Genomic DNA, 27003 nt, shown 5'->3' with positions numbered 1-27003 from the left:
AAAGTTGCTCTCTTTTTCTGTGAAAAAGAGAGCAGTGTCAGTGTCAGTCCTGGCTTACGATACAATTACTGCAGGAATGCTCTGAAATTGGCATCAAATATGGATATTACCATCAAGGTGATGATAGTATAGGTGTTTTAAGCCCTTTTAAAGAATGTTCAAGGAAAAAAAAGGAATATAGATTTAAAATGCATGCTGATGTAATTCTTCTAAGGCAGACAATGTACACTTTTATTGTATTAATACAAAACATATTTGACAGATAATATGCAACACATGGGTTATGAAGTTTCAGAAAAAAACAAACTTATTGGAACTTTTACACATGATGTACGGGAAGTGAAAATGGGGCTGGAGTAATACATAGAAAATAAACATTTTGACTTTATCATATCTGCTTAAACCCAGTATATCCAAGTAGTGGAAAACAAACATAATTTTACATACAAAAGCACTTTAATACTCACAATTAAGTTAATAAAAATTATGGAAACATACAAGATGAATGGGCAGAAACAGTCTCTCACCAGACTGGGCAGAAACCTTAAAATACTGTCATCTGGATTGGGACAAGGCTACACTGGATTTAACCATGAACACAAGAGTAAATACTAGGGATTTAAACAAAATTTGTCAAAAAGTATTTAAATGTTTGCAGTAAATAATTACACATTATTTGCTACATTTTGGAAATATTAATACATGCTACTTAAAAAAAAAAAAAAACTTGAGAACTTTCCCACAATCACCAATAGGACGAGATTTGAACTCTCTGAATAGCAAACACTAAGTATTACCACAGGGGTTATGCGTGTCTTACCGTTCCAACACAATACCCAAAACTTACTGAAAACATAAGGCATCTTAAGTCATGCAGATGGCTGCCATCCTGACACACCAAGCCAGTTTTTGGGACTCTACATGTATAATTTGCCAGAAGTAGTTCACCAAACCCTGACAACCTCTTACTAGTTTTAAAATCAGCTTTCATAAACCTTGTGCTATATTTATTTCCTCTCCAAAAAAATTCAGTAAGCTTTGTCTATAACCTCTCTAATCCCTTTCACTTCTAATTTGTACCCATCCCTATCTGCCATACCTCTAAGGTGGCATCACGTCTTCTTGCCTACCTATAAATAAATTATAAAGAATTCCCTTCGCATTTCTGTCTTGCAGATTTTTAAATATTTCTCCCTCAGTGATTTAAGTAATACAGTGCTGTGGTAATTCATCCTATTTTCTGCAGTACAACGTAAGAATTTCTTTTGCTCATCACTCAAACTAAAGACATCTTCCCTAAGCTGCTCCAGTTTGTAAGACGAGTTTTCCTGCTTTTTTTCCTGGTATGGTAACCATTAGCCATTTTACTTATCATCCCACATGCTGTTTTTTTTCATTATTGCTCTTCTCTTTAATCAAAAACAGACAACACCTTTTCTTACACTTTCTGTTTCTTCTAATACAGGACTTAATTCCATTCCTCCTTTACGCATCTCTGCATCACTATTTCGATATACTTTGTACCAACTGTGTCCCCAAAGTCGCAATAATAAACTAATGATAGTCTGAAGGGGGCAGCTCTCAACATGGGAATGTGCAGCTCAGCAAGGTCCTCTGAAAAACATCTAATTTTTTATATGTCTTGTTTATTTGCATCTTTTGTAGTTAGGTTTGAGCTCTTAAAAAACTTTGTTGATACATTGTTTCATTCAATTGTACATTTAATGTCTTAATTTTGAAATTATGTCACAAAGCTCTCACTTCCATTAGATTTAATGAGCAGCATTCATCTTCTTACACAAAATGCAATACTTTCTGGTTCACCAGTAGGAGGTTATGTACATCAGAAAGCAGGAAAGAAAAAAAACACACTCTTGAAATTGCCTGGAAGAGATCACGGTACTTTCTGCCTGTCGAATGTTTTCATGTTGGAAAAAAAAAAAAAAAAAGATCTTGTAAGGTGCCATCTCCTTTAGACCCTGCATCATACTGATGCCTCTAGCATGAGAAATCAGCTTGATGTGCGGACATCTAAGCTCTAGAAGTCAAGCTGGCTAGATGATCACTTATGAGTAAATCCCAGCCACGGTGAAAAACAATGTAGCAGTGATTCCCTGTGATGGATATCTTACAGCCACAAACGCACTTCACTACCAGACAAATAAGTGACTCAGAATACCAGAACTATTAGCAACTAAAACTTAGAAAAGTATGGCAAATGAGCATAACCTGCAGCAAATGACCTCCTCAGGATGTCTACTGCTACAATAAATTAACTTTCATAAGATAAGTCCTGCTTCAACCTGCATGTTGTGAAACAAAACTTGGAGGAACCCCATGCACTAGTAAAAGACAGAAATGGATATTAAGATCTACAAAAGTTGTACTAAGAATCATACCTTTGCAGACAATTCAAAACTGTATTTTTTTTACTGCAAGTATTAAATGAAAAAGAAATTTTCAGGATGTCAATCTCCAGCATTACCACATTGCACTACATAATTTAATGCCAACCACTAGAAGCCAAACATCACACAGCATGGTCTTATCTATAAGCACGGAGTGCAACAATATGCCGCACAACAATAAGCATACAGTTGTCCAACCAACTGAACAAGCAATGTTTAGGATAAGAATAATGTGACCAAGGTGCAATAAAAGCAAAGCAGGCTCATTTGAGGTGCAAGCTGTGGCAGAGAGCTGTAATCAATCAGAACATGCAAACACACCTTCTCTCCAAGGAATTGAGAACTCTGTGTCCTTTTTGGCTACACCTGTACATAAATTTTAAGTTGAAATCACTGTAATTTAACCATCTAATTTCCCCTCCTATATACTTGGTACCTACAACAAACTACATACATTTGGAATGATAGACAGTCTGCAGTAAATAAATATACATTAGAAGACAATCTTAAAAATACATCAATACAGACATGGATAAGAAATATGAGTGTTGCACACATTACAAGACTGTTTCTGTTACTAACAATATACTGAAGAAAAATGTAACCCTAAAATGTTTATGTTCTCTCCCATTTTAACACCTTATCCACTTCATTAACTACTTCCTACCACAAGTCACCCCTTCTGTGAACACTACCACTATATTTCTCATACCACATCTATATATTAATGGTCATTCTGCTCTTTTGTATGCCTTTTGGTGGAATAATTCTTCCTAAATCCCTCTTTTTCCAATGGACAAAACAGTGTTGAGTACGTCAGTCACTCTCATCTCCATCACTGCCCATTATTTCACCCTGTAAACTGTTGTCATCCTCCATTTCTATTCTTTCCACATATGTGAGGAATGAAGTCAGTGAATTACATGACAGCCTCCTTATGTTTTGCCTAATATTTTCATGGGTTAGGATCATGGCACAATATATAAAATGTGCAGAACAAATCCTTCTGTCCTGAAGCCTGCTTTTACACTTGCTAACTGGACATTGCATCTCTTTTAGAGCCAGGCAACCTCAACCCTGTCAACTTCAGTCAATTTAATTGCTGCATAAATGGCAGACATTGCTGACTTGTTATGGCCAGCTAAAAGTTAGCTATTGTGCTGTATATATTCCTTAGATACTTCTCCCATTGAAATGTTCTCCCTTTGGAGTTGGCTTTGGCATAATGGTTAAGATCTTCACCTCATAAACACAAGGTATGAGGTTTGATTCTGACTTTGGGTTGTTGGCTAGACGTAAAATGGTCCTTCTCGGCAGTTAGCTTAGTATTCAGCTATGAACCTTCCTGGGCACAACTGGCCAATGTATGATCATGCAAGCTTTGATTCCAAGCAATTTTATTTTTATTTGACACTGAATACCTCAGAACAATACTCAGTGTGTTCCGCAATCAAAATACCTCACATAAGTCCTTGGAGGCACTTTTTAAAAAAAAACAACTACTCATCCTTTTGGGGGAATAGGAATTGCCTTGACTTTGAACCAAAATGTATCCTTTTGTTTCACTATAATGCTCTCAAAAGTAATTAATGGAAATCTACTTCTTGCCACATGCCTGATTTTCAGGAGAAAGTACTTTTTATAGCAGTAGGAGAATTTTTAGAAAAGTGCTCAAGGGCTGAATTTCTTTTTGTTTAGTACACAAAAATGCTCCATATTACAACTGTGGTATTCCTTGTAATTTCATTATCAGTGGATTGACATACACAGTACTGAAATTTGGAGATTTGTTATTTATGGAGGAAGGAGGTCTAAGGTGGAGGGGTACTTTTTGAGGATGACTAACTGGTTACTCTCTGGAAACACTATTAAATAGGTTTGAGTAAAAAAGGCCTTAAAAGGCATTTTTGGATGAACTGTTGCCATGATCACGTGCATAATATATGGCCAGGAGTCTTCAACAATATTTCCTTTTCTGTCTCCGATGGAGCTTGCTACTGTGTCTTGCATAGCAATCTTACATATTTGAACTAGGGTTCATGAATTTCTTCTTAGACCTATATGAAAAACATTTGCCCTTGAGTACTTTTCCAGACTGCAGCTCTAGGATATAGTTCAGCAGACAGAGTGTTAGGATCATTAGGTCTGATCTAATCTAGTATGAAGTTAGCATGAAGACAAAGGAAAATATCTGAAATGGTCAGGCCAAATCCAGTTTGAAGGTCATCTAAGGAAACCAAGCTTCCTCAATCAAAATGAGAAAGTTAATAACTGACGTTAGTAAGAAAACAAATCTAAAATCTTAATTCTGTACATCAACTCATGACACCCTGGATTGCCTAGAACAGAGAAATTAAACACTGATGGGAATGTGTTTGATTTGTAGAACTCTAGATAAGGCAAGTGTCCTCACTGGAGTGGTAGGCACCACTTTGCACCCTTCTGAAGGAAGCCTTAGTTGATGGCATAATCACTGGTATAAGAAGCCAGAGGCCTAACTTCTAAATGCACTGTTTTATGAGATATGTCTTACTTTTCAGATGGGGTATTAGTCATGTGGAATTCCTTCATGGCTGGAATGCAGTTCTTACATTTTTAGGAGAAATACCCATCTCCACACCCTGTTTATAAGTTCACAGGTCAATACTAGAGAACCATTAGTGGCCTAGCCACAATATCTGATTCACAGGTAACCACTGACGTGACTAATTTATACCTGGTTTTGACCCCTTTCACTGAGGACTTGAGGGTACCAAACTCTTGCAGGAGGATGAAGAGATTTCATACCTACCTGTGGAGTGGGATTGTAGCTTCCACTCATCTCCTCTTCCTCTCCACACGGTGGTCCTATATTGGATCAAGGTCTACTCTTCCTCTCTCTGAGGTACTGTGATGTTAAGGTCCCTTCCTTGCCTCCTTAGCTGGCCTGCAAACTGCTGACTCGGAGTGGGACTGGTTCTAAAAGTGCTGTTCCAATTTGAGGTGGGTTGGTCCCTATATCCCACTTCAGTTTTTTCCTGTTTGACAGCTCAAACCCATTCTGCATATAGACCTCTATAGGTTCTTCAGGTAAGCAGTCCCCTCAGCTTCCTGACAAGGTTATGGGCTCCCTTAAGGAAGATTCCCTCTGGGTAGTAGGTTGGACGGTATTCACTCCTTTGAGCCATCCGATTCTTTCTTTTTTCTAGTGGCAGCAGGTCTCTTCCATATCCTTTGAGAAGTGCTACACAGAGATCTTGTGGCTCTTGGGTCTCCATTAACCTTCTCAATTTCCTTTGGGGAGGGGGCTAGGACCCTATGCCCCATATTAGGCCTAAGGAATGAGGAATACTCTCCCTCTGGGCCTTTTTTTTCCAGGCCATTCATGGGCAATGGGTTAAGACCCCAGTTTGGTGTGAAGCCTGATGGCTTCATCTGAAGCCCTCCACTTATTATGGCTACCATTCCCCTTACAGTACTTGGAGTTCTGGCTATGCTGGTGATGATTACGCATACCCCCTATGCTGGCTGAGGAATGACTTCTGTCCCATGTAGGAGAACTTTTTCTTTCTCTGGAAGGGAAGAGTTTCTGAATTACAGGGAGTAGCATTCAGTTTTGATTTAGGAACAATTTCCTGTAACGTTTCAAGTACTCTAGCATCCTTCAGTTAGCTTGGTTTCCAGTATTTCCAGACTTGGGGGGGAGATTACATGCTCTTCTTCCCTCTTCCTCTACTTGTTACTTGAGAAAGGCTGTCAATAATCCTACCAAAGGTCCCTGATTTGGTTCGGGGGGGGGGCAGGATATGGAGGGAGCATGGTCATCTAAAGTCATCACTGTGTGGCACCAGATGGCAGACAGGGTCTCACAGCTCATGATTTAACGTTGTTGCAGACTTGTGGCTCATCCACAGGCCCTTGACTTACGGGGGCTTTGTTTGTGGGAAGGCAGTGCTACTCTCTTCCTTAGACCCGTGCATGTACCTGTTCCAGCCTAAGACAGAGTTCTGATCTTCTGATCTGGTCCACTCCCATAAAGGAAGGATCTCCCCCGTTCTTCTCAGGCTGAAGAGTGCAGCGTTCTGTGTCCTTGTCCACCTGGTGCATTGGGTTCCCTGTAAGGCTTCTCGTATCAGGCAGTTACACAGGAAATCACAAAACAATATTAGATGGTTTGATATAAGGTCTGGAGTGATCTGACAACAATCTGTGAATTTGTAGCTTGATAGGACCCTTGGGGCTGGGTTAGAGAATAGGTTCATAGATTAGTACTAGACTACCTTCCCTTTCGAGCCATTTTAAGCCTAGCCAGTTACCCCTTGTGAGACTCAATCCCTGGACCTTGTGTTTGTAAGGCAAACACCTAAACCATTACGCCACTCTCCCAACCCCATGCCTGACTACAATCTACTCCTTTCTTTCTAGTAAAAAAACAGAGGTTAAAAAATAAATCAAAATAAAGCTTCTCCTACTAAACAACTGCACAGGAAATTACAGAACACAGCTTGGTTTGAAGTAAGGTCTGGAAGACAACAAACAGTTTCCAGTATCTGAGTTAACTGATAAAACTGAAAGGATCAGCTGTGGATAATCGCACATTGGGTTCTTGCCTATTAAAAGCAGGAAACTGAGCTTAGGGAACTTGCATCATTTAAAAAAAAAAAAAAAAAAAGAAAGGGCTTCATCAGAATAAAATGCGGTATGCATCCACTTACTTAAATACCATAAGAAATAATGATGTGAATGTGTTGAAAGTTCATAGTTCAAAATTCAAATGAGTCACATAAGAACGTTAAACACAGTTTAACACAAACATCTCTTAAAAAAAATGAAATCAAATTCATCATGAAGGTGTTATATAGTCTATTACCCTCTTAATAATAAAAAAAAAAAAAAAAAACTTTAATATTTATTGCATCATTAGGTCCAGGCAAATGATCTCCTTCAAGCCTAATCTGACATCTGGTCTCCTTTCCTTTTTATAATCTCTCCCTTTGTAATCACATAGTTCATTACAAATATACTAAAATAAAATTTTCCACCAACACAATGTATGGAATGCCTACACAAAGCATTATATCTTTTTTCTTTATAGCTGCCAAATGTTCCTTTTTTCTGAATTGTAACTTGCAAGTGGTCATCCCAATGTAAAAATAATTGCAGATCCCATAAATCACAATATAAACCACTCCTATATATATTTTTTGCTGCTTGTATCATGTTTTTACTTCTATGAGAGAACAGCTTGACATAATAAAATTACTGCAACTGTTTAAACTGCAGTAATAATTCTAAACATTAAGAATTAGGTCCATTGTGCTGGTAATTCAGTCTTCTAATATGCTGGTTACACTTATGATTTTCTTTAACATTTTAGTTGTATGTTTCTAAAATTTAAGTTTTAGGGGTTTGATTTACAAAATCTATAATCTCTTCATATTATATACGTATATATATATATATATATATATATATATATATATATATATATATGTGTGTGTGTGTGTGTGTGTGTGTGTAGAGAAAGAGAGACAAATATATAGATATATCTATGAAATATATATATATATATATATATCTATATATATATATATATATATATATATATATATATATATATATATATATATGGGTCTACTTCTAAATTTCGAAGTTTCAGTACTTCAAATTTCTTATGGCTGAAACCATAAGACCGCAGTTTTGAAACTTCTAAATGTAAATACAAAAAATAAAAACAAAAAAAAATTTCTTTTTACGTTTTTGCAGGGGGGCACGCCCCTGCATCTTCCACACCCTCTTCTAATTAAATATACCAACACTGAGATCATACTACAGCGAGAAGATGGTAAATATCAAGAAAAACACCAGAGTGATAACCAAAAAAACGGAGAACTATTTAATGACAAAATAAATCACATAGTTAAATATTAAATAGTTCTCCGTTTTTTTGGTTATCACTCCTGTGTTTTTCTTGGATTTTTGTGTTTCTGGTGATGGAAGGATTTTTTGAAAAGTTTCAAAACTTTGATCTTATGGTCTCGGCTATAAGAAATTCAAAGTTTTGAAACTTCAAAATTTAGAAGTATAATACACACACACACACACACACACATGTATATTGCATTAAATAAGAGGGTAAAGGTGGCTATCTTGCCTTCTTAAAAAATGTGAAGATATTTTACTTTTAATACAAGTGTTAGACCAAATGATATAAACCTACAAACACACATTTTTGATCCTCTGACTGAAATGAGTGCTACACAAAGTGATATAAATAAACCAATATATTTTATGTTGTTGTTGCACATGTAAAGCTATATGGGAGTGCATGTTCTTCTGTGTGTGTGTGGGGGGTTTAGATAACCATATAATCCCTGTCTATGCAGACCACATAGCTTTGGAGGGGGTGGCAAGTCTATCCACTAATGATGGCCTGACTGCTTACCTCAGAAGTAAATTTGCGGGGAACCAACCAATCATCAAGGAAAAACTTGAAGGAGGTCCATGTGTTAAGTTCAATTGTTTGACATGCACAGTGCGCTTATTCTACAAGTAAGGGATTCTTTGGGTGAGGAACTTATCTCTCACAGAGGCCTTTTTTATGATATGATAAAGGCCATCATTGGAATGACTGTTTTAGCATTACTAATATTTCTTAGGTAGAAGAGATCTAGTAAAACAGGATGTTTCATAGCACAAAAGGAAAGGCAGAAATCACCACAGAGGAGCCAGAGCAAGACAGATAAAAATCAGGAGGGTTTTTAGACTGCCCAGATTTAGACCTTTGATTTTGTTTTTTTCTTATTTATAAAATGTTGTGGGGTATCTCTAGTTGGCTACGGTGTTTGGAGAGGTGCATTCTAAATGATAAGCTGTAGTCTGTGCCTTGTTTGATGATGAAAGAATAGATAGAGACGGTCACATTCTTGGACCAACAGGAAATGCCTCTGGTAATGACAAGGGCAAGGTAGAAGGATTTTTTTCCTAAGTATATTTGAATAGATAGAGACGGTCACATTCTTGGACCAACAGGAAATGCCTCTGGTAATGACAAGGGTAAGGTAGAAGGATTTTTTTCCTAAGTATATTTGAATAGATAGAGACGGTCACATTCTTGGACCAACAGGAAATGCCTCTGGTAATGACAAGGGCAAGGTAGAAGGATTTTTTTCCTAAGTATATTTGAATAGATAGAGACGGTCACATTCTTGGACCAACAGGAAATGCCTCTGGTAATGGCAAGGGCAAGGTAGAAGGATTTTTTTCCTAAGTATATTTGAATAGATAGAGACGGTCACATTCTTGGACCAACAGGAAATGCCTCTGGTAATGACAAGGGCAAGGTAGAAGGATTTTTTTCCTAAGTATATTTGCAGTACATGCAAGCACACATGCATGCACATGTACATATAGACACACACATGCACACATACACATCCAAAACTCCATTTCCTGAAACTTATGGAAAATATATAAACAAAACTGAAACGGTGATAAATGGACTATGTGAGGGGCATGGGGTGCATTTATGAGGTATTTGGTACCGTGAGGTATGGGAACTTGTTCTGTAACCCAATGTTGTGTCAGTCATCATTTAACTGATTCTCTAAAGCCCTAGTAATCATATTTCATTCATTATACCACAGACACAAAATATTCCATATTAATGCTAACAATGTACACTGAATGGTATGATGAATATGTCTTGTCAGATACAAAGATATTTTATTCATCATCACTCGATGCACACCACCAGTCATGTATTACTAGTCTGCATGTGTCATAAAACACTGTAAACAATCACAGTACCTCAGCCTAATTTATACTAGAAAATGAACTTTCACAAATTGCACATACAAAAAATGTTCACTTAACCCACACAAAATCCACTATACTGTCATAAATCAATCCCCTGAAAATAACATTTAAAAACAAATTAGAAGAAAATTTAAAACAAAAATAAAAGGACATTAAAGTCACAGCTCCACCCATCCATCCAACTGGAAAACAGCATTACCAGCAAAATGGACCTAATTCTTAATATTCACTTGATTTGTTGACTGGAAGGTGGGCTGCTCCAAAACAGTTCTCAAGCATGATTAGGTCACTAGGCAGTACAAAAGTTCAATTTGTTAGTTTACATCACAGAACAATTTGCTATATGTTACACTTAGCAGGCATTACCAGTTCATAATTTACAGTTTACAGACAGCTATAGTTACCAGAAGGGTTGTTTAAATCATTAACAGAATTTTATATATTACTTTAAAATGGAAAAGCTAAGGTTAAGCCTTCATGTTTGGCAGTTTCATTTATGTTGATTCCACATTACAGGAAAAAAAGTCCACTGGCAGTTTATAATAGTATTTACACTGGTTTGGCCTGAAGATGCCATTTACATTGAAAGAGTATAAATAATGCCCTAATGAATTTGAACAAATGGTACACTAATGTAATATGCAGGAAGTTTACCAAGCAATTTTATAACCTTACAGCACTTTTTTCAAAACCCAGATTTTCCTGGAAGGAGGTAAATCGCCTAACTAAACATTCTAAAATCAAAAAACACCCCAAATGCCCTAACTTGTATTGACTTATTTTATTTATTTACTTATATATTGACATTTGTTAACCGGGTTAGTCCAACTGAGCCAGTGGCCCATTTTCAGTGGAGACACGAGGAGAAAAGCTTAAGTATTACATATTTTTACAATAAAAAGCAAATCAAAAATAAAAATGAGTAAAAAAATAAAATTACTAATAAGAAAACCAACAGAGAATATCTGTACATAGAGTAGGTTAAATAACAACTGACAGGTCTAAAGAATATCATACATGAAGTACATACAAATAGATAAACCATTCAATCAAAATATTTTTTTTTTCTTTTTTTCTTTTTAAATAAAGATATATATGAATATATATGCTATGGAAGTGAGGGGAGAGGGAGGTATAAAGGTATATTTGGCAAGTACAAGGAAGTAAAGAGTAGAATATGGAAAAAGAGTTAAAGTTGAGAAGAGAAGATGCTAGATCAAGAGGGGATTAGACAAGAGTAGAAAACCATGTACTCTGAAGAAAAATTAAGTTCTCTTTGTTTTTGATGAATGCTTCGTATGTTTTGAGGGAGTGTGCAATGTGAAGTTGGAGTAGAAGTAGTTGTTAAGAGAATTCTGGCCAATGAAGTGATTTAATGGTGAGACAGTGATGGGATTTATAGGGGAGATCAGAGGCAAACCTGGCTATTTTGTGATAAGTTTGCTCTAGTTTAGTGATAAATGAAGTTTGAACATTAGTAAGGACAGGGACAGCATAGAGAAGACAGAGTAAGGTGACAGAAATTTCTGGTTACGATAGAGAAGTCTGAGTTTCTGGTAGGTCTTTTTTATTCAATGTTGGATAGGAGTATCAAATTTTAGTTCATTAATAATTACTCCAAATAATTTGGTATGGGGTTCAGGTTTGATGATGGTGTTATTAAGAGAGGTGATAGAGAAAGAGTGTTTGTGCTGGGTGAGTGTTTTAGGGAAGAAAAGGAATTTAGTTTTTTTGGATTTAGTATTAATTGGTTATCAGAGCCAGGTTTCGACAGAGGTGAAGGTTTGTTGAGTGGGAGCTAGGAGTTCAGGGATGTTGTGGGCACAGGCGGTAAGGGTGGAGTCATCGGCATATTGTAGAAATGTAGAGAGGTTAGTAGCAGAGTGAAGTTTGCTAGTGAATATGTTGAACAGAAGGGGGCCTAGAATCGATCATTGGGTAACTCCAGTATTTACAGGGAGGAATGGAGAAAGGATAGTTTGCCAGCGGATAGACTGCTGTCTGCTGGACAGGGAGCTAGAGAACCAGTTGATGGAGGAGGATGAGAGATGTAGATCAGAAAGTTTAGTAAGGAGTTTAGAGTGAGAGACAGTATCAAAGGCCTTTGAAAGATCAAGGAATAGACAGGAGATGAGCAAGTTATTGTCACGGGCTTCAGCTATTGTTTCAGTAAAGTTGAGTAATGCTGTGGCTGTGCTATGGTAGGGTCTAAAGCCATGTTGGGTAGGAGTAGGGAGATTGCTGCCTTTAGAGAGAGGGGACAGGATATCAATAGGCCTAAATTTGAGGGATCAGTAGAGTTGCAGCCTTTGTGAAGAGGGATTGTATAAAAGGATTTCCAGATATCTGGGACAAGGGCCTCAGAAATGGAATGATTAATAAGTATAGTGACAGGGTAGGCGATGGATTATGCAGCTATTTTTAGGAAGTAGGAGGGTAGTTGGTAGGCAGAGGGAGAGCAAGGCTTAAGTTTATTTAGAAGAGATTTAATAGTGGAAACTGGGACTGGTTGGAAAGAAAATGTATTGGGAAGAGTTTTGTTAAGAGGTGATGGTACATCTCACTCAACCCCTCTATTTTGTGTGAGCTTTTGGATAGTTTCTATGAAATAGCTGTTGAGGAGAGTGGCAGTTTCAGTGGCAGTGTTATGCTAAAAGAGGTTGGGAGAAGTAGGTTTACCTGGGTGGAGCAGGTTGTTGTGGAGGCCCAGAATTTTTTGGGATTTTTGTGAGGGCTGTGTTGGTTAGAGAAAAAATAAGCTGTCTTACCTTTGATGACTATTTTTTTTGTCTGGGTTCTGAGCTCTTTTTACGTCTGAAGTAAGGGAGGGGATTTATTTTTAACCCAGGATTTTTAGGTGCTATCTTTTTTGTGCATAATCAGTCGGGTTTGTTTTGTAAGCCGGGGGCATAGTTGGATTTAATTCGGATTTTTCTGGAAGGAACAACAGAATCAAAACTGTCAAGTAAAATCGTATTGAAGGACTTTACAGCTTCATTGACAGGGAGGTGGTATAGGAAGGACCAATTGATGCCAGATAATTTAGACTTAAAATTGTCTGGGTCAAAGTGGGTGAGTTTCTGGCATATTCTGCAAGTAATGTCGTTGGGAAAATGTTAGGTGAATCTATGAATAAAGGTTGGGGAGTGATCACTTAAAGAGTTTGAAAGTAGGCCAGGGTTATGGTAATGGTTGGGAGCTGAGGTAAGAATCCAGTCAAGAATAGGTCCAGAAGGGGAGTTTTTGTTAGTTCTAGTGGGGGTAGAAATGTGTTGGTGAAATCCATGGAGGTTGAGACTATGGGTACAGGATGAGGGGGGCAATTTAGTCCTGTCTATGTTAACGACTGCAAGTATGATGGTTTTTTAGGTGACGTGTTGAGTAAGCCAGGGCAGCAAGTTCAATTAATCTTTTAGGTACTCTGTTATCTGTCTAAAGCATTCTTAAATCACACAAACAAATTTCAGGACCTCTACTTTAGACTGCTTCTCCAACCACTCATCAAGCAATACCTTTTGCTCTTCAATACAACTCCTGTACTTCACCATAAAAAAAAAAAAAAAAAACTTCAGTTGTTCCTCAAGAACTAACACTTGTACTGTCCTATTCAACTTTTTCATTGTGACATTACTAATCAACCAAAAATAAACATTATCATCCTCTGTACTCATGCTATGGCCATCTACAATAATGCCACCAACCACATTACAAATGTACTAAGACTCCAGCACACATGCCCCACAACCTACCGTCACAGTTACTCCATACGCAGTTTACCCTAAAACAAAGAAAATACGCTACTTTTTTAATGTCCAATAAAATAATATACAAATTAACTCACTGTTTTAAATCTTTAAGATATAGCCAACCAAGACAGAGCATGTCTTATCATTCAAATACCTAGGTGTAACCCTTTATCTTTGCCTAAACACATAACCAACTTTAAGTAAAAAGTCATCTCCAGTCTCCTTGCCTGTCCCAAAATCTCACACTTTTTCACATGTACAGGAAAGATGTCGATATGTAAAAACATCCTACAGCTTCAGCTATAATATGCCTTACCAGTGGGTTTTTTTCCATAGACAGGCAAAGGCCTCCAAAATACTCCAACAAATCCTACAAAGTCAAAGTCCTTTCACAAAATGATGGCAATCACTGCACAATGCTTCAGTGGGCACTTGTTCCCTGCAAGAGTTAGCAACCTGCCAGTACTCTGCCTCATACAAAATAATGCTAAATCACAGGTGAAGGAAAAAAAATAATCTGTCTACTTCATTTCTATGTCAGCAGTGACCTACACTTATAAAACCAACAAACTTGCTGTTGTGAACTGCCCACACCTTCAATATCCTGGCATCAAGCTGGTAGGACTCTTACCCCAAAGTAATCCACAACATACTCATTTATAACAAATCCACAGAAAAACTAACATTCCTAAGAAAAAGGGCATCTTCTACTTGCTTCAAGCTACCTGTAGCTCAAGTTCATCCAGCTAACCCTTCTTACCAAGTATGTTCAACTGCAACTCCTGCTACACTGTTACCCTCCCTGGTATAATGTCCATCACAAGCATCTAACCGCTTTTCCTACAACCTTTCGTTACTCTTAACTCCTCACATTGTACACTGTAATTCTATATTTATCTCTCTTGATTACTCGTAATTAACTCTTTTGTAGCCATGTTTGTACAGTTCATGCACTGATACTGCAATCCACACAACGGTTGACTTTTCAAACTATTCCATTGAATAATGTTTCCAAGCTCTCTTTATATCAATTTTCTACTCTTAATGCATGTATCATTACTGCTGCTTCATTGTTTTATTCCAAACTTAGCTCATATTTTTTGTAACTTCCAGAGCTTTGGATGAAATAGGTTCATAGGTTCATACTAGGCTATCTGCCCTAGGGCATTTATAAGCCTAGCCAGAATGTGTTTGGCTTTCGCCACCCATTTTAAATTTATTTTGCTATGCCCTTTTTCGAGGTTAGTATACTGTGTCTCTGTCTAACAGTGACACAGAAGTGATACCCGGGGTAAACCTACGATCTCCCATCCACTCATCAAGATTCCTCTTGAAGGGAGTCAATTAGGGACTCTGCCTAACCTGGACTGGGATTTTATTCCAGAGTGAAGGGAGCCTCTGGGTTATGAATCTGTCCCTCCAGCATGTCCTATTTATTTCAGTGCTGAGGTTCAAGTCTCTCGAGCGTAGCTCGATGGGATTTGGATTTTCTGAGGTGCAGCATGTCCATTAATTCCTGGTTGGACATGGCTTTATACGTCAGGCACAGATCGCCTGTGAACAGGCGGTATGCCACTGAGTAGAGCTGGAGTTTCTTTAACCGGGCAGCATATGGCATCTGTTTGAGCCCTTTGATCCTCTTGGTGAGGTACTTTTGGGGTCTTTCCAGTTGCTGCAGGTGTCTGGTAAGGTACATCCAAAAAGGGGCATTGTACTCAATTATGGGCCTGATGAGGGATGAGTAAAGAGGCACGATGACCTCCCCTGATCTAGATGTGAATCCCTTTATGATTAGGTGGGCTATATAAAATGTTTTTCTAACTACTTTGGCCACGTGGTTGTCAAATGAGAGATTGTTATCAACTTGGGTCCCCAGGTCCCTAATTACTTCTTCTGTACTTAATGGATTACCACCTATGTGGTAATTTGTGGGCACTTTGTTTTTGCCAAAGGGGATGACTATACACTTTTTGACATTTAGCTTGAGGCCATGGCTCTGGCACCAGTTGTCTGTTTCTATGAGGCCCTTTTGGAGGATGCTTGTGTCGGCTGGAGAGTCGATTATGGTGCCCAGTTTGCAGTCATCTGCGAACTTGGTCAGCCACAGTCCTTCCATGCTGGCCTGTACCTCCGAGAAATATATACCGAACAAGAGAGGTCCCAGGACTGAGCCTTGTGGGACACCACTTGTAACTGGTTTGGAGTCTGACATGGCTCCAGCAATTCTAACCATGTGGGTTCTGTCCTTGAGCCAGTTTGCAATCCATCTAGTGACATAGGGGTTTTCTTTGTGGATCAGTCCCGCTACCCTTGTTAACAAAGATAAATCTTTGAGTCTGAGTGTGACCACTCCTGTTTCATGGAATAATCATATCAGCAACTTGCAAAAGAAGAAGCAAACTATAGACTGTATAAAACATAGCAAACTAAAATTAGCGTCAATATTGGCAGTAAAAAATTGAAAACACTCATTCGTGAGTGTAAGGCAAATCATACAGAAAACATGTTTCTTACAATAAGAACCCAAAAATGTTCTACAGTCGCATTAGCTATGCACAAGGTTGTTGTACCCACACAGATCTCCTTTCTAATAATGGCACTTTAATTAGCAACCTTGCAGAAATGGCTGTTTTGTTTTCCAAGCACTTTGCACCTTACCAAGTACCTACCTTCTGGCCCCTATATGTTCCACTAGAAGGGACATCTCGCACTCATTGACTAGTCAAGATAACACCCGTTATCCTTCCGATAGTTTACATTGTCTTCATATTACTGAAAACATGGCTGTGGGTTCTTGGGCAATAAGCTGGATGGCACAGCTGACATTATTTAAACATCTAGGGACACACATGGTTGCCCTACCATCATTTTTAGCATTCTATTGCATAAATGCACTGTTCCATCTTCCTTGGAAAAGACTAACATCATTCCAAGTTATAAAAATGGGAGTTGTATTATGGTGGACAATTACTGTCCAATCAGTCTAACTTCCTTATTTAGAAAATATTTTGAAAGAATGCTGCTGAACTTACTTGAGGTAATACTGGACATGGTGCTGTGCTGGATATCTGTCAGCAAAGGTTTATGGGGGGCTCTGCATCTCCCCCCCAATCAGTTTTTAAAATGTTGTTAGTAGGGCTCTAGATAAGAGACTGGATGTTACTGTGGCCTATTCAAATCTCTCCAAAGCCACTGATAAGGCTGCCACATTCATTACTGAATTCATTATGAGACTTGGTATGACTACCTTTATATTAAACTGGATTAACTCTTAGCTCTGTAACAAGCAATTTAATGCAAAAATTAGCAGTCATTACTCACAAAGAGTTGATCTTCTTCCAGGGGGTCATTCAAGGATCTATTTTAGGTTCAGTAATTTTAAACGTGGTATTTTCCTTTCTGCCTATACACAAAAGTATTAAAAAAACAAAACAAAACAAAAAACTGAGCAGGCAGACGGACACTTAACTGAACCAAAACTCTTATCATATTAAAAGGTTGGCGCTTTCGTTTAAATACTGTTAAACTTTATCAGACAACTTCACTATGTCCTAATTACATCTAAATTGTTTAAAAAGCCCGCCAATTCCCTACAAAACCGGAAATGTCATCCAAATGTCAACTAAATGTAAATGTAAAAATATTTCCCTTCAAAACAAATTAATAATTACAATGCATACCTGCAATAATAAAATAAATGTATTAACTATATTAAATATAATACATATATGCAACCTACAACCTACTTCAATTTCCAACAAAAATAAATAGTAGTAGTAATAACCATCAATAATAATGATCATAACATTAACGATAATACATACTTAAAAGACATATATGCATAATTATAACTATAGCATACCTATCTATTCAGTGCTTTTAATTTTAAAATACTACTCATGGAACTGTACTCATTAATACCAGGCCATATATAGGCTTCTAACCTCAACTACCACATTAATTTGTGCTTTTCCAACTGCAGAGCCCATGGCCTCCCTTTGGGGTTCTCCGCCAATTGCTCAATAATTAAAAAGCTAAATGTATGTTTCTGATGACATGCCAAGTGTTTTGCTAATACTTTAGTCAATTTTCTTTTCTTTATTGCATATAAATGTTCATATATTCTTTCTTTTAGAGTTCTCTCCGATTTACCCAAGTAATAACAGGGACATTCCTTACATGAGGCTAAATATACCATACTCTTACTCATGCAATTAAATGAGTCTTTAATATAATAATTTGCGTTTCTAATCTGAAATTGTTCACCCACAAAAATATACTTACAAAACTTGCACATTCCACATTTTTTCATCCCTCTATATTTCTTAAATTTAGTAGACCCTCTAATTCTTATTTCCTATAACTTGTTTATGTTAGCTCCGCCTCTTGCTATCATCCTTGGTTTATCACTTAACACATCCCTCAAATAACTATCTTCCTGAATCAACACCCAATTCCTATTAAAAATGTATTTGAGTTTATAATATCAGTGGAAAATGTCGTGATAAACCCCATGGGGACCTCCCCCTTACTTATCACATGCTTATCAGTTTTAATCACGTTAATACGTTTACTATTTAATACTGGTACAAAATGTTCTCTCTGTCTCTTATTAATAACTTCTAAACATAATTCATCAAATAAACTAAGTGGGTACCCCCTAGAGGTAAATATTTCCCTTAATTTATCACATTCTTCCTCAAAATCAGCATCCAAAATAACCATTCTGGCTGCTCAGACCAGCTGGCCCTTTATTACTGATCTTTTATGATGTACAGGATGTGTACTCTGGTAATGTAGGAATGAATCTGAGTAAGTGGCTTTTCTATGTATACTGGAAGTCAACCTTCCATTACTACCATCCTTTCTTAAATTTACATCCAAATAGTTGATGTCATTCAGCGCTACATTAAAAGTAAATGCCAAAAGCTGTGTGATGGTATTAAGATAATTCATAAACTGATGTAATCTCTCATTGCTACTTGTCCATAATATAAAAATATTATCTAGGTAATATAAGTACAATCTAATATGCTTGATAAATTCCTCATTTGTTAACACAAAACTTTCTCAACAAATCCTAACCAAATTAGCAAACACCATACCACAAGAAGAACCCAACACTACCCCTACGTTTTGTAAATAATAGTTTCCCTCAAAAAATATATTATTATACAGAACTATTTCAAAAAGATCAACATATAAATTAATTTCCTCTTGGGACACTCCCTGTGCATGAAGGCACTTGCTAATTTCCAATATACCCTGTTCTTGTGGAATTACAGAGAAAAGATCTTTAACATCTATAATCAAAAAAATAAATTCATCCGTATATTCTATATTGTTTAATAACTGTAAACATTGGCATGAGTCCTTACAGATTTGTTTTTCCTTTTCAACTTACTTTCTCAACTTCCTATCTAGATATTTAGCACAAGTATATGTTGCGGAATTTCAACCATTAACTATTGGTCTTAATGGTGGATCCTGTATGCTCTTATGAATCTTTGATGCCCTAGACATTATTGATATTGTTGGTGATACCATCGTGAGACAGTTATACAACTCTAAATCAATTCTTCTCTCCAAAAACATGTCCTGCAATAAATTAACAATTTTTAAAGGCCATAAACACTTCATTTTCTTTTTTATAAGTTCATACGTATCTGTGGATAAAATACTTACTACTCGATTGTTGTAATCATATTGATCCATAATAACTAAACCTCCCCCTTTACCAGGTTTCATTATCCTGATATTTGTTTGGCTAAATATGATAACGTAATTCTTTAATTTTTGGTTAAATTATCCTTAAACCGTACGTCTTTTTTATTTTTTAAATGCCTTATGTCCAGTTCATATACTTTCTCACATATGGACAACAGTGGATGTAGGGGAGGGTTATACGTACTGGCTATATAAAACTCTTTGCTGTGCAGTAAATTATTACCAAGATATATTTTGAGATTCAGTTTCCTCAGAGTACACATCCTTCATTAATTCACTCTGCATCTTGCGCAGATCTACCAAAAGAGCATCAATTTCTATTTGATTATGCTGGATCAGCAACTCTAAAAACTCAAACCCATGCCGATCAAACATCCGCAGCAACTCTATTTGCAGTGATGAATTAACTTTTAGATCTGTGGGATAGTGCCATATTCATAAGCCTTTAGGTGCTACGCCACTCTGTATGTATTCCCTTAAATATACATTTTCAAGTTGCAATTTCTTTGTTTTAAATTGTTTACTATCAAAATTATTCAACTTTTGTTTGAGGGACTGCTCCATGTTATTACAGAAAAAGTATTTGGCTTGCCCAGTATGCAGATGATATCAGCTTATGATACATTATTACTAATAACACTGATTATGTGTTCAATAACCATCTTCCTATTATACTAAAATGTCTGAATATGAATGGGTTTAACATCAACTTTAGTAAATGCAATTTCATGACCTTTGAGTCCATAAAAAAAAAAAAAAAGCAATCAATCCATCCATCTCTCCCTTTCCCAATTTTGCACATAAGGTCAGGATGCCTACAATGACAATCTAGAGCCAATGTTTGCACCACTGGGCTAACCCTGCTGCGGTTATTCTTCCATATTAAACAGACACACACACACACAATTAGAGCATACAATCCACAATCATTGCATCTTATTTGGGAACACTTTTGCTGTCAGCATTTCTTTATTTAACTAAATTTGTGTCTATGTTGACCTCAAACTGAATTTTAAAGCCAAACTTCAGTGGTCAAATCTAAAGCCCTACAGGTATGTAGCTACACTTTCAGAAGATTTCAGTCTAGATAAACTGATTTACTTATAAGATTATCTGTAACTTACATTAGGCCAATTATTCAGGTTCCCACAACAGGGTAGAAAAAATGTACTAGATGTCTATACGATACTTATATTCTGACATACTTCAACTTTTAGCCCTACTTTCCATTCATTAACATCTTATAAGAGGCAGATTACACTTAGGGTTGAAAGCCTTACACGATGCAGAGTAGTAAATCTTGCCAGAATTAGAGTTAACTTATTCCAAAATATCATTACGAGATTGTAATCTTTATTACCATCTCAGATCTACCAGAACTGCAAGACATTTCAAATTTGCTTCTTACAACACTGCTTGCTGATGAACTAACTCCAGATTTACAAATAGATTTACAACATCATTAGATTTTTTGGGACTGGCCACTTAGTACACTTGATAAATGTGGAGTCAGTGTTTTAACATGGATTCTGGCTGGACCACAGGTATACTTTGAATGATGAACTATAAAATGACTGTTCCTTTGGTGGAATAGACACTAGCTTGTGCTAGTGTCACATCAGATAAGTTAGGTGTAGACATATGTGACATACATACGTGTGTGTGTGTTTACATGAGACTACAATGCATCCAAAGATGCAGAAAGGTTTTACACTGATAAAAAAAGGCAAGGTGGAGGGGGGATACTAGACTATGGAGAGTGCAGGATGAAAGGCATTTACAGGGGCAGGTTAATGTTATGGAAGGAGAAAGACTAGTACAAAGGGGAGAGGGAGAAATACAACATGAGAAGGAACTTGACAGAGAAGATTCAAATGATAAAACAGTGCTTCAGAACTAATGAACCTAATCACAAAGTACTTCAGTGTTTAAACAGACTATTAGCACTTCTTTTAAGTAATATTCTGAGGGCTTTCATGGTTGTGAGATAACAGGAAAACAGCTATGGTATATAAACTAACGAATGTGACTTAAATTAGTAAAAAACATAATGGTCTCTATAGAGACTTAAGAAATATGTTAGTACTGTGGTGGTACAGTGGTATAGCAGTCAGATTCACAGCTCTTGGTTTTCCTGTTCGAGTCCCAGCAAAGATACCTTCTATGTGGAGTCTACATGTCCTTGCTGTCACCTTCTGAGATTCAACTGAAGTCACTGGTTTCCTCTCACATTCCAAAAAACACTCCAATTAAGTGACATGGCAAGTATCTACAGGTAGAGATGCGTGTGTGTATGTTTATAAGAAACTCACTTTTGGAATATAGATCAACTGATGCAGTGAACTCAAGCATGCAAGTCAAAAACAACTAAACTACTCTATTATTATAACAGAAGAGATAAAAAGGATTAAAAGTGTTTTAACTAACCTCAATTTCCACAAAATTGTGCAGCTGACATAAACTGAGCCATAGAATATCCATCCTTTAAACAAAATGAAAAGTTACAATTAATACAAACCAAACACTATGAAAACCTGCATCACAATCATTACGTTAATCTGCAAAATACTGTCTATGCTAGATGGAGTAGAAAATACATATTTTCTCTCCCTAATAAAAGCCTAGTTTCAAACACTGACACAAAAGATGTCAAACCATATCAGGAAAAACAACAGTGTCCTAATACACAAAACTGTCCAGCTTGTAAGCAAGGTACTTTAAACATTTAGGGATTTGCATAAATGGCACTCCAGGAAAAAGATCTGCATAGATACTGATCCATGGAAGCATTTTGGTCACTATTGAGAACAGCACTAAGGTGCTTTAAGGAATCATTAAAATGTAATTAATTGTGTTACAGGGAAAGACCCTTTTAGCTACACCATCAAACACAAGTCAAAAGTTTTTACAGGGAAAGACCCTTTTAGCTACACCATCAAACACAAGTCAAAAGTTTTCAGTAAAAAATTAACCAAAATAGTAACTAATTGTAGTTCTCCTTCCAGAGGTAGTACAGCTGTGGTACAACACAAATGAATGGTATAAAAGATCGTGAAGGCAGCACTACATCCTCTGACTCACACGCATCAACTGAAATTACTCATAAATACAGCAAGTTAATTTGATGAGGTGGGAGGTTGGCAAAATGGTTAAGGTTTTACCTTACAGACACAAGGTGCAAGGTTTGACCTTCACATGGGGTAATTGGCTAGGCTTAAAATGGCCCACAAGGACAGTTAGCCTAGTACTAATTTATGAACCGATGAAACCTCTCAGCATGAACTAAGGTACAGCTGTGTTAGGAACTGAACATAAATAAAGTTGCTTCAGAAGATTCATCATTTCAGTCCTCATTTTTGGGAAGTGGAAAAGATTCTCCCATCTTGTGCCTTCAGGAACCTACACCCAAACTAAGCTAAATTGGTTACAGTCCTGGAATACCTGTCAGATTTTTATGAAAATGACATATCCTATACATCGTTCAAAGTGCATTTTCTTGTTACTATAACTTACCTACTATCCATGTCCCCCTGTACTTTAAAGTCTTCAGACAGGTCACTCCAGAACAAATACAAATATGACTCTGTCATTGGTCATGTTGGTGTGAATGACCTGAGGCGTACCTCCCTGGACTACATGAAAAGAGACATGGAAGAGCTCTGTGATCATGTAGCCCAGGCAGGTATGACCCTGACCCTGAGTAGCATCCTGCCCTCACCAAGAATGATACTGCAGTATAAAGAAAAAAATGATCAATTTCAACAATTGGCCAAGCTTCTGGTGTCATTCACAGGGGATCCAGTGTCTGCCAGCCTGGGACGACATGCTTGACAAACCTCGTTGCTTTGCAAGAGACGGCTTGCACCTGTCACCCCTAGGCTTTTGAATACTGGCCAAGGCTCTTGCTGCCCCCATAGTGCCTTTTTTAGACAAGGTTCAAAAGTCACACCTATCTCCGTAAACAGCACAAATAAAAAAAATGAGGGTTATGCTACTCAATGTCAGGAGTTTAAATCTCAAAATGCATGCGCTCAAAGCACTCCTCAGTATGGAGAATGTCGACATCTGTGCAGTAACTGAAACCTGGTTCAAGGCTCCACAGAGCACCCCAGCACTACCAAGCTACAACTCATACCACACATTTTGGCCACAGAACATGGACTGAAACACAAAAGGAGAGGGTGTATCCATATTCATCAAGGATAGCAACACCTCCAGGTTAGTGGTGCAGCATGACACCTCTGAGATCATCCATGTGCAACTAACATCGGGCATATCTGCAATGCAAACTTTGGCCTGCTACAGATCACCCTCCATGACCTAGGACCACCACTCCGCCATTCTGGAGACACTGGAAAACATGAAGGTCCTACTGAACACCCTGATATTGGGCGATTTCAATTACCCTACCGTTAACTGGAAAAACTGCTCAAGTATCAACTCAAATGCCCTGAATCAGCTGGTAAACCCACCTACAAGGGGTGAAAACATATTGGACCTGGTCATCACCAACATGGGCGACAGGTGTTCCGCAATGGAGGTCAACCCATCACTGGTTAGATAAGACCATAAACTAATCACTCTGGATGTCCACACCACACCACCCACCCCACCAAGGAAACCACAGTGAAAAACTTTTCTATAGCAAACTTCACCTTACTTAAGACAGAGGTGGTACGTTTCACAGCCCCCATGCTAAAGGAAAACAGTGTCCATGATGCAGGAATCTTTACAAATGTACTCTATGAGCACCTACAAGGATGCATGGATCATGCCATCCCTAGCAAAACCAAGACTCACTCCCCTAAGAGAAGGAAACCAGTCTGGTGGACCCCTGCCATAAACAGGCTATAAAATAGGAGGAGGAAACTAGTTCAGAAAAAAAGCAAATCCCAAGAAGGAAAGACATCCCTGATCAGTATCAGTAAGAAACTAAGGTCCCTCATGAAATCATCCAAGGCTAACTTCGAAAGAAAAATAGCCAAGGATTCAAAAGATAACCACAAAGCCTTCTTTAGCTATGTCAAGAATCTAAGTGACAACTCGCAGATATGCTCTAAGCTAGTGCAATATAGCACAAAATATACTGAACCTACTGATATTGCCAACATCCTGGCAGATAGATTCAGTGCAAACTTCACCCCCCTCTCACCCCCAAAAGGGCCCACAACAATACCGGAAAAGTGTAGTGTCCCAGAAATCACAGATGCACAGGTGAAAACAGCCCTTTCAAAAGCCAAAAGCAGTGTCAATGGGGCCAGATGGTGTCCCAGGCTGCGTCTTGCACGAAGTACAGAACGAACTAACCCCCCCACCTAAACACGCTGTTCAACCTCAGCCTCTCCACAGGCTACGTGCCCAGAGAATGGCGCACAGCAACGGTTATTCCACTCCACAAAGGAGGGGCCACAACTGACCCTGTTAACTATCGCCCCATAAGACTGACTAGCCTGGTCTGCAAGGCTATGAAGCGCATCATGGAACTCATTAACAAAGACAATGGGAACCTCCAAACACTTGACCCGACCCAGTTTGGCTTTGTTAAGGGCAGATCATGCCTACTAAACCTGGTTGACTTCTAGACAGTCACCAAGGCCATAGATGAGGGGAAGGTGGTTCACATCAGCCTACCTTGACCTCGCCAAGGCTTTTGACACCATTCCCCACTCTGGAATTATAGAAAAACTCACCAGCCTGAACATAAACCCCTATGTCACGAGATGGGTTGCCAAATGGCTTACAGACAGAACTCACACGGTAAGAATAGCGGGCTCCAGGCCCGACTCTAAACCAGTCATAAGTGGTGTCCCACAAGAATCGGTCGGCATATACTTCTCAGAAGTACAGGCAAACACAGGAGGACTATGGCTAATCAAGTTCGCCAATGACTGCAAACTGGGAGCCATAACTGACTCTCCGGCTGACATGGACATTCTCCAAAAGGGCCTTACTGAGACAAACACCTGGTGTCAAAGTCATAGTCTCAAGCTAAATGCCAAAAAATGCATAGTCATACCGTTTGGGAAAAACAAAACACCCATGAATTACCACATAGGTGGTAGCCTCCTTAATACAGAAGAGGTAATAAGATCTGGGGACACAAGTAGATAGTAATCTCTCCTTTGACAATCATATTGCCAAAGTAGTTAGGAAATCCTTCTATGTAGCTCATCTAATTACTAAAGGGTTCGCATCTAGGAATAAAGAGGTTATAGTGCCCCTCTACTAGTCACTCATCAGAACCATCATAGAGTACACTGCCCCATTTGGGATGTACCTCACAAGACACTTCCAACAGCTGGAAATACCACAAAAGTACCTCACCAAGAGGATTACTTGCCTCAAACATATGTCCTTTGCAGCCCGACTGGAAAAACTCTGGCTGTACTCAGTGGCATATCGCTTACTCAGAAGTGATCTCTGCCTGACTTACAAAGCCATGTCCAACTCAGAATTGATGGACATGCTCCACCTAAAGAAATCCAAGTCACTGCGAGCCGCTCGCTCTAGTGAGCTAAACCTCACCACAACAATAAATAGAACATACTGGGGGGATAGATTCCTGTCACAGAGACTCCCCATGCTTTGGAACAAAATTCCTAACTACATTAGGCAGAGCCCCTCACTAACACTCTTCAAGAGAGACCTTGATGAGTGGATGGGTAACAGAAAATACACCCCTGCGATCACTTCATTGGCTCTTCTTGACCGAGGCTCAGTTAATTCTTAATGGGGCGGCAAAAGCTGACACAATCTGGCTAGGCTTATAAACGCCTTCGGGCAAATAGCCTAGTACCTACCTATGAACCTATAATCAGTTTCTGTTAAGCTCAGCTCCTTTTGAATCAGCTCCTTCTGATCCTCTGCAATTCTTATTTATTTAACGTTTGTTCATCAGGAAAGTCCAATTTGGAATGAGCCAATTTTCAGAGAAGGCCCAGGGAGAAATGCTCCAGATGCATGTCTTCTTATCTTGAAGGACATTGTTTTTGGTGGCTGTTAGCCCCGCTAGGAGAAGCTCTGAGTGCCAGACCTTAATGTAAATAAAAAACACCTTACTTTTCTACCAGGACAGGTTATCCCTTTGCACACACATTCTATTATGCCTCAAGAGGTTTCTGAGCCATTCCTTAACCAATAACTTGCCAGTTTTCTTTCCTAATCCACAGGAGATAAGAAAACAGCTCTTAATTCCTGTGATGTGCATAGATAACAGAGCTTTTATTTGCAAAGAACTAAACAACTGAGGAAATAAAATGATCAGCTACTTGTCTCCTTTGCAAAACAGTAAGAAGGGAAACCAATAAACAAACTAAATGGCTTGT

General features: G+C 38.1%; 1 protein-coding gene across 1 annotated transcript in view; it reads right to left on the bottom strand.

Annotated features, from left to right (window-relative positions):
* The window catches only part of LPCAT1 (lysophosphatidylcholine acyltransferase 1), an 850717-nt gene that overhangs the window by 196049 nt on the left and 627665 nt on the right, over nt 1-27003 (bottom strand). The window contains exon 8 of the mRNA XM_044065140.1: nt 22106-22160. Coding sequence (XP_043921075.1) covers nt 22106-22160 — 55 coding nt within the window. The remainder of the gene's footprint in view (nt 1-22105; nt 22161-27003) is intronic.

This window comes from Protopterus annectens, chromosome 3.part0 (genome assembly GCF_019279795.1).
Source record: "Protopterus annectens isolate FY-2018-M chromosome 3.part0, PAN1.0, whole genome shotgun sequence".
NCBI lineage: Eukaryota > Metazoa > Chordata > Ceratodontiformes > Protopteridae > Protopterus > Protopterus annectens.
This window is presented reverse-complemented; position numbering and strand designations above follow the sequence as displayed.